This window comes from Pseudorasbora parva, chromosome 14, assembly GCF_024679245.1.
Source record: "Pseudorasbora parva isolate DD20220531a chromosome 14, ASM2467924v1, whole genome shotgun sequence".
Classification (NCBI taxonomy): domain Eukaryota; kingdom Metazoa; phylum Chordata; class Actinopteri; order Cypriniformes; family Gobionidae; genus Pseudorasbora; species Pseudorasbora parva.
The window spans coordinates 8670279-8687068 of NC_090185.1; the positions used below are offsets into that span (position 1 = coordinate 8670279).

Below are 16790 nucleotides of genomic sequence, written 5' to 3' on the forward strand. Positions count from 1 at the left end.
CCATTCCCAACACCACCAACTTCATACTGTGACTGAGTTAGAGAAGACACTACAATTAAAAACTGAACGTGTCTGTTCAATATAATGAGTGAGTCACCGCGCGAATATCACAGCACTGAGCACTAACTGCAGGAGTGATGAGAGCTGAGGTAATCGCGACTACACTCGCGGCATACATTCACAACGCGAGTTAAGTCTGGCGCATTTCAGTTCATGGCTTTGCAAGCTTAACTTTCATAGAAATGAATTTGAGAAGTTAAAAGACTTACATTGCTCACCATAGCTCCGTTTAAATGATCCTGTAACTGCAAGCTGAGCTCTCCCTGCCAGCTGAGTGTAATCTCCCATCCCCCATGTGCGGGTTCAAAACATGCGGTAATGGCTGCCTCTGCTGGCTGTAGTCTTTAGCCTCTGGGCAAACATTCCTCCTATGATGCAAATATCGTCAATTTGCATCATAGGAGGAATTTTTCTCAGGGAGATATGAGGGGGGAAAGCACAATAATTTGAATATACTCCAGGGTTTCTACTGATACAAAGCCATATGTTAATCGCTGAAGTAACCCTTTAAATATTTAGTTTGACCCGAAACATTTAGCTTCAACATTTAGATTTAGATTTAACATTTAGATTTAACATTTATTTTTAACATTGATATTTAGATTTAACATTTAAATTAAAAATTTAGATTTAACATTTAGATTTAACATTTAGATTTAGATTTAACATTTATTTTTAACATTGATATTTAGATTTAACATTTAAATTAAAAATTTAGATTTAGATTTAAAATTTAGATTTAACATTTAGATTTAACATTTAGATTTAACATTTGGATTTAGATTTAACATTTATATTTAACATTTATATTTAGATTTAACATTTAGATTTAACATTTAGATTTAGATTTAACATTTAGATTTAGATTTAACATTTAGATTTAACATTTAACATTTAGTTGTAACATTTAATATTTAGATTTAACTTTTTAAAATATCTCTAAGTTGATAAATATTGTTGTAAATGTGCTAAAATGTGACCGTCAAAATTTCATACCAGTTTTTTAAACATTGTTTGTAGCTAAATGTGACAAAATGTTGCTGTTATTTTCAGCGTGAGACTCTTTACAAATGACGCCCCATACTAGAGTACACAACAATGATGCAGCATGAATTTTATCATCAGATTCATATGCTCAAGTCTTGATGTCCGTGTGTGTGAATGATGCTACACACTTGAAAATGAGTTTGTGTGTGATGTCTGCGAGCCTAAATGTCTGGCAATGGCCAAGTAAAAAACACACTGCAAATTACAAATGATAAATGCATTTCTGTAGAATGAATTAGATACATGACAACTGAGTCACTTTTGGATTTACACAACAGCCGAAATGTCTTACCATGGAGTCTTACCATCTTGAGTCTGCTCTTATTGTGGAGTAAACACAATAAGAGCAGACTCAAGAGACGCTTCATTTTCACCACGTTTGCAACAAAACAAAACAAAAATCGTAGGTCTTGATGAACAATAGAGCTCAGCATCGGCGCCAAAGAGAAAGCAATAGTTTGGGAGGGTCTGCGCGCGGGATGACGCAATGGCGTTTCGTCACGTTCTTTAAGTCCTTTAACGCGTTCGGGGTTTGGGGGTTTCTTGGGGGAAACCAAGCGGCAACCTCCCGCGATCTCTCTTGAAGCCAATACGGAAGTAATGTAAACTGCAATTCCTCCACTGGCCACTAGGGACAGGCTCCAGAAGGGAGCAGAATCTCATTGAGCCCCATGTTAAAATTCTCAACTTTAAAGCAGAAAAAAACATGTTTACAGCCTGGTACAAATTGTGGTTTTGGCTTATAAGGCTAATTTTGATCTTCATGACAACTCTGAGGGGGGTGAATTTTTTTATAACTCATTCGTTTCCGTTATATAAAGCCTTAAGGTTCTGCATAATTAAGGGCGTGGTTACAAGTGGATAGCCATTTATCCGCCGTCTATAGTTATTGCGTCACCTCAGCTCCGCGCACATCCCGCCTTTTTGCCCATTTTCTGTTATCCGGGAGTGACACGCGTTGACTCGCTCACAAGATGGCAACGCCCAGCTCGCCCCTACTTTAAGCTTCATAACGGCTTATCAGAATCCTATGGGTGACGTCACGGACGCTACGTCCATATTTTTTTACAGTCTATGGGGGAAACGCAGCCCTTTCCCGCACCCTCAAACAACAATATGGCTATATGTCCACATTGTTTTATCACAAACACATTTCACTTCCATTTATCAGCAATAATACAATTAATTTCTGTATAATATGAGAGAAAAATTAAAGAGAGGGAGATGTCATACCGTGGCAAGAAAAATCACCCTGGAAAAAAAATTGAAGATAAACTTTGTCACAACTTTTTCATTCAGAAAAAAAAGAAAGCAGATTCTGATTAATGAAAGTGGTGTTTTGAAAATACTCTGTTTGTAAAATATTATGTAATTCTATCACTATGCCCTGCTAGACAGCAATATCAGTATGTGAGTAAGCGTGGGACTAGCACTAGCCCCTTACGAAACAAAAATATATTGCAATATACTAGAATTTATATTGCAATACATTAGAAAATATATTTCAATGTATCAGAAACTTCCTCATATATTTGAAAATATATAGCAATATATGGATGGACAACCTATTGCTATATATTGATTCATATATTAAAATACATTGATATACAAACAAAACTGAATTATTTCATGTATGTTTATTGAAACAAAGTATTTTTTATGAGTTAAGCAAGCTCCTGCATATGTTTACAGAGGTTGATTAACAATAGCCCAAATCAGATGGTGCATGACATTCAATATATTTTCTATATTTAGAAAATATTTCTATATTATATTTTAATCTGTTATATTTTAAAATATATGACAGACAGTGTACATTAGATTATTTCATATTTACCATGTATACAATATGTATGATAATTATATACTATGTAATATAAATCAATATATTTAAGACATATGTTCCCATATAAATCCTATTATAAAATTTCCAGTACATTGAGGTATATTATCTCATATAATTTTACATATATTTACATATATATGCAATGACTCTTCCAATATATAATTTCATATATTGTAGGATATATTTCAATATACATAGCAATATATTGAATAGTATAATATGTATATATTCAATATATGAAAACGGCAATAATTGCAGTATTGTCCCATATATTGCAATATATAACTTGCATATATAATATATTATTATATAATATGTCATATGATATATTACCATGTAAATTTCACAATATATGGAGACACATGAAATATATTGTCAACTAATATATTGAGAAATATATTTTTGTTGCGTAAGGGGCATTAAATACAATTTAATAATGTATATTTTCAGCAGGTTTCTAGTCTAGATTTAACTATCAGTGGACATGCAGCGGGATCATTATGCATGTGGACGTTCAATTGTGATATAAACAGAGATGGACTTATGAAATCTTCAAAAGAAGTTCTAACAATCTGTATATCCAGTGCAAAATAGATGCAAAATACTCATCTATACGACTTTATATTTTTATTTTTATTTTATTCCTGCACAAGATTTGATCTGTTGGGTAGACTACATTATTGCATGATATTAATGCAAGTGTGAGTTTAAGGGGTCATTTTGTGTATCAATTGATTTATAATCCTACAACAAATAATAATAATTATACTATAAATGAATGTTCATTATAGAATGTTAATCTCTGTTCATTTAACATAATATGCCAATAGGTGCTGGTCAAATAATTAGAATATCATCAAGAAGGTGATTTATTTCAGTAATTCATGAATTACCATGAATGGAGTCGATCAGTCTGTGGCTCTGCTCAGGTGTTATGAGAGCCCAGGTTGCTCTGATAGTGGCCTTCAGCTCTTCTGCATTGTTGGGTCTGGCATATCGCATCTTCCTCTCTTTACAATACTCCATAGATCTTCTATAGGGTTTAGGTCAGGCGAGTGTGCTGGCCAATTAAGAACAGAGATATAATGGTCCTTAAACCAGGTCCTGGTTGCTTTGGCACGTTGTGCAGGTGCCAAGTCCTGTTGGAAAATAAAATCTGCATCTCCATAAAGTTGGTCAGCTGCAGGAAACATGAAGTGCTCTAAAACTTCCCGATGTACGGCTGTGTTGACCTCAGAAAACACAGTGGACCAACAGCAGCAGATGACAAGGCACCCCAAACCATCACTGTGTAATAAAAATGACTATGAGTTTAATGTCTCGGGGAATAATTAACTCAAAAGGGATTCAATATTCAATATTCATGAATTTATGAATATAATTTGCTAGTCGTTCATTACGTATTAAAAGTTTTCCGATAAGGAAAAATGTTTAATTAAATACAAGAAACCCTTTACGGAATTGCTTGAAATTATCTTACTAAGTTTGGTCTGCAAATTAGTTATAGACTTTCAAATCAATTCTCAATAAGGGATTACTGCTTTACGAGCGCATAAGAAACATTAACTTTACTGATCAGAACAAGTTCAATATTTTAAATGTTCGTACAGTTTACTTTACTAAAATAGTAGCATAAGCAGTTAGGTAACGTTAGATCGTAAGTTTCATTGACTTTGTGTATGTGGAAGAGTAACAGATTCAATACAAAAATGTCTTTTGGAAGTTTAATAAACACAGACTAAAAAAAACACTACAATTCACACAGAAAGTACACACTAAATATGCATCAAGAGAGTAGAAATATAGATAGTAAACGAAAGAATATGGTACATAAACGAAAAGAATGAATAGACTAAAATTAGAGAGAGAGAGAGAGAGAGAGAGAGAGACAGAGAGAGAGAGAGAGAGAGAGAGAGAGAGAGAGAGAGAGAGAGAGAGAGAGAGAGAGAGAGAGAGAGAGAGAGAGAGCGTCCACTTCAGTTCGTTACACAGAGCCCTCACGGATTTAACTCGTCCCAAACGGGAAACAACACGACCTTTCTAACAGCAGTTTGGATTTTAGAAATAAGAATACTTCTCGCGTGTGTGCGTGTGTTCTGAGTTCAAATGTCCTGCGTGTCCGGCGGTTTTTTCCGAGGTCGGTGTGGAGCGGCGAGTCTCTTGGAAGTGTGCTGAATTCTCCTCTCTGAAGAATGCCCTCGGGGGCTGGAAAGCGGATGGCAGATGGCCCTGCGGCGTTTGATGCGATGCAAAAAGCGAAAGGGTGAGGGTCACATTGGCATTTGTAGATCAGGTCGAGCGACGCCCATTTCCTGGATGGTCCAATCGATCAGAGCGTTTTCGGCGTGAAACAAAGTTCTTTGTTCAGCTGAGTCCCTCCTTTTTGGTTCTTTCCGAGGAAGATATGTTTAATGCATTTTTCTTTACAACGCTGGTAATTTTGTAATAATGCATGTTCTGTAAATTCTTTTACAAGATTCGGTAAGATCGCATTTTTCTGATTACAAGGACACCATGGATCATAAGTCTGAGATCTGGGAACACACAAATACAGGCTTTCCACTGTCTGTCGGCCTACACAGCTTGAGTTATATACAATAATTCTCATAATTGTTTCAGACACATATAAAAACACTTTAAGCAGAAAAGCATACATTTAATACGTTTTGGGAGTGACTTTTAATCATACATTCCTTTGATACTGGCGGTGCTCTATGGGTGTGTGTGTGTGGGGTGTCAGGTATCGTGCAGGGCCATTTGGGGGCAATAAAAGTCACTACGGAGCCTGCTTGTTATCTCTTAAGGGAGATCAAAGAGTGGTCTTTCAGACATCATGGTGCCCTTGTGGTCATTGTGTCTTAACATGATCTGATAACGCGCCTCAGAGAGGCGAGAGGCATCTGCCCGTTTACCAGATGGACAGACACCGTCATTGTGGCTACAACTGACTGTGGAAACTTTACACTGGATCTCAAGCAACATGGATTGTGTGCCTCTCCTATCTCCCTCCAGACTCTGGGACCCTGATTTGCAAAGAAAATGCAAAATTTACTTTCATCAATGAACATAACTTTGGACCACTCAGCAGCAGTCCAGTCCTTTTTATCTTTAGCCCAGGCGAGACGCTTCTGACGCTGTCTGTTGTTCAAGAGTGGCTTGACACAAGGAATGCGACAGCTGACACCCATGTCTTACATACGTCTGTGTGTAGTGGTTCTTGAAGCACTGACTCCAGCTGCAGTCCACTCTTTGTGAATCGCCCCCATATTTTTGAATGGGTTTTGTTTCACAATCCTCTCCAGGGTCCGATTATCCCGATTGCTTCTACACTTTTTATACCACATCTTTTCCTTCCCTTCCCTTCGCCTCTCTATTAATATGCTTGGACACAGAGCTCTGTGGACAGCTAGCCTCTTATGCAATGTCCCCTCAAATAGTGCCCTATTTAATAGTACATTCAAGGTGTGTGTGGGGGGGGTGGAGGCAGTGGTGGAATGTAACGAAGTACAAATACTTCATTACTTTACTTAAGTACATTTTTCACGTATCTGTACTTTACTTAAGTAGAATAAATAGTGCATACTTTTTACTTTTACTTTGTTACATTTTGAAGCAATTATTATACTTTCTACTCCACTACATTTCTACAACGTTTCGTTATATTTTCGTTACATTTTCTGATCAGTTTCAGGGCTCGAGATTAAGGCTTGCCAGGATAATAATATATAATGTACGTTAAAGGCTAATGAATTGACAACGGTTGCGCTGTTGAGGCTCGCGCAGCCTCTCGAGGGGAAATGGAAACAAAGCAGCCCCGCTCATACAAAGAAACTCAGTAACATACTGCAATAAAATTCAAAATGTTTAGTTTTAGTTTTAAAAAAACATCACATGACACGACCAATGAGTGTAGTTTTCCTGAATACCCTCACGACAGAAAATGTGACACTGATTTCATTTGACAGTTCCATAAACAACGAATTAACATCAAGTCACTTACATTTTATTGATTGCTTTATTGCTTTTGTTCTATTTCAGCAGCGAAAATATTTCCAAGATCAGATTTCCACATCCGAACCATAACGTATTTCACAGCAACAGTGCGTTACCGAATCAAAGATTCAATGCCCTATTCATAAACGACTGCCTCATTTATGAACGAATCAGCCGTTTGAACGAATCGACTCAATGACTCTCTCATAAGGATTCACCTGCCGCCATCTACTGGTGGTTTAGTTAACTTTTTTTAGTTAAAACAATCTCATAACATTATTTAGTGCAATTGTAATTTTTCATTGTTAATTATTTAATTTAATTGGTAACAACCCTATTGTATCTTATTCTAATTTAATTTATTAATCAAATTTAAGAATATAAAGGGAAAGGTGAGGAGAGGGGATGGCAAGAACTTTTATGCATGTTTTATAGATGTAGAGGATCGTGTGTGGGTTAAGGAAGAGGACACAGGGGTCGGCTGGACTACTGACATTCTCTTTATTTGAAAACTCAAGGTAACTTTTGATAGCACCACATTGCAAGCTCAAACTCAATAATTCGTTGTAATCACTTCCGGGTTACTGGCATCCGGGAACTCTGGGGGGACACGTCAGTAGTCCTTCTCTCTCTTTCCCTGTCTTCCGTCTTATATATTTAAAAAGTCCAGGCTAACTTTAATCCATGCAGTAGTTGTAGCTGTGTTTGAAGTCCATAAAAAATGCAGCTGTCCGTCAAATAACGTACTCCACACGACTCCGATGGGTTAATAGAGCCTTCTGATTCGAATTGATGCGTTTGTGTAAGAAAAATATCCATATTTAAAACTTTATAAAGGAAACCTGCCTTGAAGTCTTCAATTGTAGCCACAAGATGGCGCCAGTATGAGCGGTTGTTATCTGGATTTATTACACGGCTCTGTGAAATACTTGATTCTGATTGGTCAATCGCTCATTCCAGCGGTATGTTATTTCCAGATAACAACCGCTCATACGGGTACTACGAGTTATCTTGACCGGTACTACTTCTATGCTTAGCGCTGGCGCCATCTTGTGGCTTAAACAGCCGTGGGTTACAATGGAAGACTTCAAGGCAGGTTTCCTTTATAACGTTTTTAATTTGGATATTTTTCTAACACAAACGCATCGATTCGAATCAGAAGGCTCTATTAACCCATCGGAGTCGTGTGGAGCATGTTATTTGACGGACAGCTGCATTTTTATGGACTTCAAACACAACTACAACAACTGCTTGGATTAACGTTAGCCTGGACTTTTTCTCCGATTGTATTTGTCTGAAAGAAGAATGTCATAAACACCTACGATAACTTGAGGGTGAGTAAATCATAGGCTTGGTTTCATTTTTGGGTGAACTATAACCCTTTCAGCATTAATTTTCAACATTTAGCAAGGGCATATGGCAAATCTTCAGCAATAGATAAAGGCTTAAAGCAGGTTGAAACTGTTTTTCTTTGCGGAAGCTTTGCGGAAGAGCTAATAAAATATTTAATCTCAAGATTTTTTAAGTATAATATTTAATCTTTGTGTCTAATAATTATTTATTTGAGACTAGTAGCCGTGTAATAAGTGGGATAATGTACACCCAGCCGGTTGTTATTGCAGAATAAACCCCTTCAGAGTGATGCAAGACGAACACTCTGTCGGGGTTTATTCTGCGATAAAAACCGGCTGGGTGTACATTATCCCTTACATGACATACCGCTGGAATGCGCGATTTACCAATCAGAAGTATTTCACAGATAGTTCATTAGTTCAACGTGTCATTAAGTTTTTTTTTTTTTTGTCACATTCTTGGTTAACTTTTGTTATCTTGAACATTGTTATCAGAAATATTAAAAGTTAGTACTCCATTTAAAAACGGAAAAACATTCACCTTTGCACGTCCACAATAAGGACATTCAGCAGCCTATGTACATGGTGCCCTAAGCAAGATTATAGATATTTTTGCGCAAATAAATAAATAAATACTTATCTTTCATATGAAATGCAGTTTACTATGATATGAATACTGATAAAAGTTAACATAAATGTGAAGCAAATAGTAATAAACTAACAAATCTGTAAAAAAATTAAAAATAAATGACAAATCAACATCGGCATCAACATGGGGCGGCAGTGGTTCATGTAGGTTGTCTACAAACCAGAAGGTTGGTGGTTCGATCCCCGGTTCCACTTGACCAAGTGTCAAAGTGTCCATGAGCAAGACACCTAACCCCAGCTGCTCCCGACGAGCTGGATGGCGCCTTACATGGCTGACATCGCCGTCGGTGTATGAATGGGTGAATGTGAGGCAAAAATGTAAAGCGCTTTGGATAAAAGCGTTATATAAATGCAGTCCATTTCCATTTCAACATAAAAGTGCATTAAACTTGTGCGGAGAATCGGTCATACTATCAGACGCATTTGTAGTGTCCTCCTTGTGTGGAGAATCGGTCATACTATCAGGCGTCTTAGTGTCCTCCTTGTGTGGAGAATCGGTCGTACTATCAGGCGTCTTTTTAGTGTCCTCCTTGTGCGGAGAATCGGTCGTACTATCAGGCATCTTTTTAGTCTCCTCCTTGTGTGGAGAATCGGTCTTACTACCAGGCGTCTTAGTGTCCTCTTTGTGCGAAGAATCGGTCATACTATCAGGCGTATTTTTAGTGTCCTCCTTGTGTGGAGAATCGGTCTTACTACCGGGCGTCTTTTTAGTGTCCTCTTTGTGTGGAGAATCGGTCTTACTACCGGGCGTCTTTTTAGTGTCCTCTTCGTGTGGAGAATCGGTCTTACTACCGATTCTTTTTAGTGTCCTCTTTTTAGTGTCTTCCTTGTGCGGAGAATCGGTCTTACTACCAGACCTCTTTTTAGTGTCCTCCTTGTGCGGAGAATCGCTCTTACTACCAGACCTCTTTTTAGTGTCCTCTTTGTGTGGAGAATCGCTCTTACTACCAGACCTCTTTTTAGTGTCCTCTTTGTGCGGAGAATCGGTCTTACTACCAGACCTCTTTTTAGTGTCCTCTTTGTGCGGAGAATCGCTCTTACTACCAGACCTCTTTTTAGTGTCCTCTTTGTGCGGAGAATCGGTCTTACTACCAGACCTCTTTTTAGTGTCCTCTTTGTGCGGAGAATCGGTCTTACTACCAGACCTCTTTTTAGTGTCCTCTTTGTGTGGAGAATCGGTCATACTATCAGGCGTCTTTTTAGTGTCCTCTTTGTGCAGAGAATCGGTCATACTATCAGGCGTCTTTTTAGTGTCCTCTTTGTGCGGAGAATCGGTCTTACTACCAGACCTCTTTTTAGTGTCCTCTTTGTGTGGAGAATCGGTCTTACTACCAGACCTCTTTTTAGTGTCCTCTTTGTGTGGAGAATCGGTCTTACTACCAGACCTCTTTTTAGTGTCCTCTTTGTGTGGAGAATCGGTCTTACTACCAGACCTCTTTTTAGTGTCCTCTTTGTGCGGAGAATCGGTCTTACTACCAGACCTCTTTTTAGTGTCTTCTTTGTGTGGAGAATCGGTCTTACTACCAGACCTCTTTTTAGTGTCCTTTTTGTACAGAGAATCGGTCTTACTACCAGACCTCTTTTTAGTGTCCTCTTTGTGCGGAGAATCGGTCTTACTACCAGACCTCTTTTTAGTGTCCTCTTTGTGCGGAGAATCGATCTTACTACCAGACCTCTTTTTAGTGTCCTCTTTGTGTGGAGAATCGGTCTTACTACCAGACCTCTTTTTAGTGTCCTCTTTGTGCGGAGAATCGGTCTTACTACCAGACCTCTTTTTAGTGTCCTCTTTGTGCGGAGAATCGATCTTACTACCAGACCTCTTTTTAGTGTCCTCTTTGTGTGGAGAATCGGTCTTACTACCAGGCCACTTTTTAGTGTCCTCTTTGTGTGGAGAATCGGTCTTACTACCAGACCTCTTTTTAGTGTCCTCTTTGTGCAGAGAATCGGTCTTACTACCAGACCTCTTTTTAGTGTCCTCCTTGTGCGGAGAATCGGTCTTACTACCAGACCTCTTTTTAGTGTCCTCTTTGTGCGGAGAATCGGTCTTACTACCAGACCTCTTTTTAGTGTCCTCCTTGTGCGGAGAATCGGTCATACTACCAGGCGTCTTTTTAGTGTCCTTCTTGTGTGGAGAATCGGTCATACTATCAGGCGTCTTTTTAGTGTCCTCCTTGTGCGGAGAATCGGTCGTACTATCAGGCGTCTTTTTAGTGTCCTCCTTGTGCGGAGAATCGGTCGTACTATCAGGCGTCTTTTTAGTGTCCTCCTTGTGAGGAGAATCGGTCATACTATCAGGCGTCTTTGTAGTGTCATCCTTGTGCAGAGAATCGGTCGTACTATCAGGCGTCTTTTTAGTGTCCTCCTTGTGTGGAGAATCGGTCATACTATCAGGCGTCTTTTTAGTGTCCTCTTTGTGTGGAGAATCGGTCATACTACCAGGCGTCTTTATAGTGTCCTCCTCGTGTGGAGAATCGGTCGTACTACCAGGCGTCTTTTTAGTGTCCTCCTTGTGCAGAGAATCGGTCGTGCTATCAGGCGTCTTTTTAGTGTCCTCCTTATGCGGAGAATCGGTCGTACTATCAGGCGTCTTTAAAGTGTCCTCTTTGTGTGGAGAATCGGTCGTACTATCAGGCGTCTTTTTAGTGTCCTCCTCGTGTGGAGAATCGGTCGTACTATCAGGCGTCTTTTTAGTGTCCTCCTTATGCGGAGAATCGGTCGTACTATCAGGCGTCTTTAAAGTGTCCTCTTTGTGTGGAGAATCGGTCGTACTATCAGGCGTCTTTTTAGTGTCCTCCTTGTGTGGAGAATCGGTCGTACTATCAGGCGTCTTTTTAGTGTCCTCTTTGTGCGGAGAATCGGTCTTACTACCAGACCTCTTTTTAGTGTCCTCTTTGTGCGGAGAATCGGTCTTACTACCAGACCTCTTTTTAGTGTCCTCTTTGTGCGGAGAATCGGTCTTACTACCAGACCTCTTTTTAGTGTCCTCTTTGTGCGGAGAATGCGGTGCGGTGTATCTATGAGATGATTTCTGAAAGAAACCACACACACATTCACACAGAAAACACAACAGATACAAACCACCTAAGGCCCTTAAATACTCAAGGTGAAGTTCTATTTCCATTTTCACTGCAGGGGTAAAAAGAAGTTTGAAGTAGTTGATCAGTGATATACTGTTAGCTAATATCTGACACCACCCACTGCTGAGAGCGACATTTAGATGAATATGTAAATATGTGCTGCACACTTTCCTCTCAATAACAAAATCAGAGCTCTCAAGTCTCACGCTTTGGGCGTGAGACACACGCATTTCAACCCATTCACACGCTCACACCTTGTATTTCTCACGCAGAGAAATCGCCAGGGTAACACACACTAAGTTGCGCGCTATTAGAGGAAACAAGCGAGTTCCCCATAGAGTTCTGGCAGCCCTGCCACGCACCAGTTAATCTAATAAAAAAACATATATAGATACCGAACAGCCAATCATAAAATAGATTTGCTGTAGCCTAGAAATCTAGACGCACCCTAGCGGCAGCAAATTTAATTTGCCCGCAAGTGTGGTCTAGCAACTCTCAATTCCTATCTGAGCTGTATTCCTCAGAATCTGGATCGCCCAATCACATCGTGTAGGTAGGCTATAGAGTCGGCGGGCGGGGCCATAATGACGACGGCCGAGTTGCGTTTGCGTGCTTCTAGTAACACAGTCTTCTAGTAAACACAGAAACTGGCGAACGGCGGCGGTCTTTCGAATCAGCTCTGCCCGCGCCTCCGGAAGACTTGGAGTTAAGCTTTTCTCTGAGAAAAGAACAAAGAGCGGCACTGAAGTCATTCTTAAAAAGGGAAGATGTGTTCGGAGTTTAGCCGACCGGATACAGCGAATGTTTAATCTGTCAGCGAGCTCCCCTTCACCTTTGTTGCTCCGGTTGGTGTACCGCTATCCTATCGCGTGCAGAGGGAGTTTGAAAGACAGCCGTTTATCCCGCCCCTCGGACTGAGCCCCGTCTATGGTGAGTTTCCAGACCAAACATCTTGATGTGGGTCTGGCTTGTCAGGCTAGATTTGCTGTATCTGGGTAAGATATAGATATTCTCTCCACAAGGACGTTTACGTTCTGATTTCAACGTCACATTCTGTGATTCACGCCACGGCCTCGCTCATTGAATCAAATGCTCGCTGAAGTACCGTTAGTTGGCAACTAGAAGCAACGATGACGGACGCAGAGACACAAAGATAACGGTGTTAAGTGAAGTTTCTGACAGCACTTTGTGTTTTCTGTTCTTAAACCCTCAACAAAACTTAAAGGAAGCGTTTGTCCCGAATTCATGATTTGCATGAAATGCATTTTGCTATCTTGCGCTCTCACTCAGTGAACATCTGTGCTCTTCTTCTACTCCTCGTTAATGCGGTGATGGACAGCTGTCCTCACTCGACTGGTGTTTGGATTTGATGTGATTTCTCAAACTCACTTTCATTAATTCATTTTATTAAAAGTAACTCCATTTTGTAATATCATTTTCATCGAAGTAATTCCAAACATGACGAGGCAGACGACATTAAGTGATATTTTTTGAATATTAATTACAGATCGAATATTTTCGTGCTCACCCCTATTTATGGAAGCTGAAGTGTAGTGATATTAAATTTGCAATGCAATATGTAAAATGGCAATGTATTTCAGTATTTAAATTGACATTTTCCATACCATGAGTGCAACAGTTGGAGCAAAATGATAATTCAAATGGAACAATATAATTTACATTTGCTATTTCCTACACTAGGTTTAACATATAATTTAAACGTAAATTGTATATTGTAATACTTTATATAAGTTGCAAAATTAAAATTAAAATGTATTACAGAAATAATTAGATGTGTTTAACATGTTCAAAGCGAAAATTCTAGCAAAATTATCATTTAAATGTTATTTTTCTAAATTGCATTTAAACTCCCATTTCAGATACTTGCGATTGCATTTTGATTATATATCCCGCAATGAATGTAGCAAAATTCAATGTGGAATTGAAAATGCAATCCGAGCCGATCAAGTCTCCGCCCAGCCCTGTCAATCACCGCATCAAGGCAGGATCAGGTGCTGGAAACATGGCGGCAGCAGAGATATTCCAGCCGTTTACTGCCAGATGAAGAGGACACAGAAAGTCGTGCTGAAGATTATTCTCTCAAATAATCTTAGACAAGCTGCCCATAATTATTGTTTGCTTTATTAGTATGGTTGTATATTTTTAGCCTAAGTCATTCCAAAAGTTATGCCACGTATCCCAGTCACCGCATTAGCCATTATTTTTAATGGAAAGGAGACATAGGTGTGTTATTCAAGCATTAATTCAATTTTGCATGATGGCAACATTTTTTTTGTTACATTTCATTATTTTAACTGAATTCAGAAATGCTTTTGAAATTAAAAACTTTGCTTTTAATAAACAAAATACAAATTTGAAATAAAGACTGTTTGGAGTTGGGTGCTCCGTTCCCTGAATCCACAGCCTGTGTTGTTATTTTGAGTGTACACAAATAAAAGCAAACAGTTTATAATTATGTCTTGTACTCTGTATGGCTAAAAAATGATGGCGTATTGGTGTGAGAGTTGTTTCCACTGTCATAAAGAGAGGAAAAAAATACAACCATACTGATATAGCAAACAATAATCATAGGCAGCTTGTCTAAGATCATTTGAGAGTAAAATAATCTCTGTTGTAAACCACAGCTCACTTCAGCGCGACCGTGCTCATGATAAGGTGCCACCAACCTCTGGGCTGAAGGCCTCAAAAACCTGCTACCAACACCAATAAACAACACTAACCATTCTCTCTCTCTCTCTCTCTCTCTCTCTCTCTCTCTCTCTCTCTCTCTCTCTCTCTCTCTCTCTCCCTCTCACACACACACACACACACACACACACACATCAAATGCAAACATGAATGAACTAATTAAATAAATAAAAAAATATTTGTAAAAATTTGTGTCATTTTTCATATCAGACCCCCGTACCCAGCCAAACCCCCGTTGCTGCCGCCACGGCCGAAATCTCACTCTGAACTGAAGTTCAAAACTTGAGAGCCCTGACAAAATAAATACTCAAAAATGACAGCGCTGAGAAAACAGCCACACCTAACTATAACATAATCACCATTAACCAATGTGACTCAAAGCAAACTGTTTCAAACTCCTGGAACAAACTGCAAACATTATAACACTATTATAGTTTTGCATGGCTTTAACAGTTCTCGCAGTTGTCAGTCTGCTATACAAATTTTAGTTTGGTTTGTTTTTGCAGATTTAGTGCACATAGTATCTCACCTTCTCACTGTCATGGTTCCCATTTCCTGTTTGAAAAACAAATTCTTACTTTGGTCAATTAGAAAACAAATACATAATTTAACATATTGCTACAGAATCTTTTTGCAAAATAAATCTAATATTTACATGACTTGCCTTTTGGTCTTTTCCTGTGGCGATAGTAGATCACAGCAGTAACTGCTACAATTACAAACAGCAGACCAACAGCAGCACTTATTCCTGCTACAGCAGATGAAGACAAACCTGAATCTGGAACAGATGAAGACAAAGACAAACCTGAATCTGGAACAGATGAAGACAAACCTGAATCTGGAACAGATGAAGACAAAGACAAACCTGAATCTGGAACAGATGAAGACAAACCTGAATCTGGAACAGATGAAGACAAACCTGAATCTGCAACAGATGAAGACAAACCTGAATCTGGAACAGATGAAGACAAACCTGAATCTGGAACAGATGAAGACAAACCTGAATCTGGAACAGATGAAGACAAACCTGAATCTGGAACAGATGAAGACAAACCTTCATTATTACTAGAGATCGACTGACAATTGATTTTACCAATACTGTGGACTCATATTTACATCTTTCTATTTTCAGTAGAAAGTTGCATGACATCGATTTAACTTGTAAATTGCACCATCAGAGCACAGTTTTCTAAAACTGCTCAAAGGAAAATGGCACAGAATGACTAAATGACTCTCACCAGTGACAGAAACACCAAAGCTCCTGATGATACTGAATCTGCTGTTGTTGAACTGTAGTTTATATTCTCCAGAGTCTGTGGTTCTGGTGTGTGTGATGTTCAGAGCTCCAGTCTGATGATCCAGCTTCAGTCTGTCTCTGAATCTCTCTTTACACTGATCATCTGTACAGATCTGACTCTGATCTCCAGTGATTTCAGCGATGAGAACGTCATTAAAATACCACATCATTGAATCATTTGTGTTTTTCATTACACCAGGATCTAAAGTGACAGATTCTCCCTCCATCACTGACTTTCTCTTCACTTCATCTCGTTCAGCAGCAGAAACACCTGAAACACAAACCACGTTTCACGACGTCAATCGAATCCTCTGCCCTTTGGATTCCTGGTGAACTAAAAAAAATACTGAGTATGAAATAATGATTATAAATGATCATGCTACGAGAACAAAATCCACTAGCCTGGATGCCAGCCGAACTTAGCCCCGCCCACAACATTTTTAGGTTGGGCAGTTCGGTCTGGCATTGCTCCATAGAGGAGTAATTACCCCCGAACAGAAACTGTTCAGACCAATGAAATCATCAGGGCGGGCTTTAGATGATGACGGACAGATGATAAACAGTAACATAATCATCACGTCATCAAAAGGGCTTGGATTATATTTGTTCTAATCCTGAACGGAGAGCTTGTTTGTATCTGCATTCACCTTCACAATTTCTCTCAAAAATGATGATCATGTTAAATTCACATATGCCTACACTTCGCATCAGCTGGGTATGGAAGGATGACAGCTGTCCACCCATTGAAGAGTTCAGGAAAT

The 16790-nt window shown here is 39.1% G+C and overlaps 2 protein-coding genes and 2 long non-coding RNA genes across 4 annotated transcripts in view; all 4 read right to left on the bottom strand.

Moving 5' to 3' along the window:
- Window positions 1-9815, bottom strand: part of LOC137040030 (uncharacterized) — a 64941-nt gene extending 55126 nt beyond the window's left edge. The window contains exon 1 of the long non-coding RNA XR_010897809.1: window positions 8840-9815. This is a non-coding gene — a long non-coding RNA (uncharacterized lncRNA). The remainder of the gene's footprint in view (window positions 1-8839) is intronic.
- A 42-nt stretch (window positions 9816-9857) lies between these two features.
- Window positions 9858-11377, bottom strand: LOC137039697 (protein starmaker-like). Its single transcript, XM_067414969.1, has 2 exons — window positions 9948-11377; window positions 9858-9867 (listed from the first exon to the last, which is right to left on the bottom strand). The coding sequence occupies exons 1-2, from the start codon at window positions 11375-11377 to the stop codon at window positions 9858-9860; spliced, it is 1440 nt and encodes a 479-aa protein (XP_067271070.1).
- Window positions 11378-11880: 503 nt separating this feature from the next.
- LOC137040031 (uncharacterized) lies at window positions 11881-15511 on the bottom strand. Its single transcript, XR_010897810.1, has 3 exons — window positions 15397-15511; window positions 15262-15287; window positions 11881-11974 (listed from the first exon to the last, which is right to left on the bottom strand). It is a non-coding gene; the product is annotated as an uncharacterized lncRNA (long non-coding RNA).
- Window positions 15512-15886: 375 nt separating this feature from the next.
- The window catches only part of LOC137039698 (uncharacterized), a 16506-nt gene continuing 15602 nt past the window's right edge, over window positions 15887-16790 (bottom strand). The window contains exons 2-3 of the mRNA XM_067414970.1: window positions 15971-16300; window positions 15887-15927 (exon numbers count right to left, since the gene is read on the bottom strand). Coding sequence (XP_067271071.1) covers window positions 15887-15927; window positions 15971-16300 — 371 coding nt within the window. The remainder of the gene's footprint in view (window positions 15928-15970; window positions 16301-16790) is intronic.

Excerpts from the sequence above, each read along its gene's own strand:
- LOC137039697 (XM_067414969.1), bottom strand. The coding sequence starts at position 11,377 with ATGACCGATTCTCCACACAAAGAGGACACTAAAAAGACGCCTGATAGT.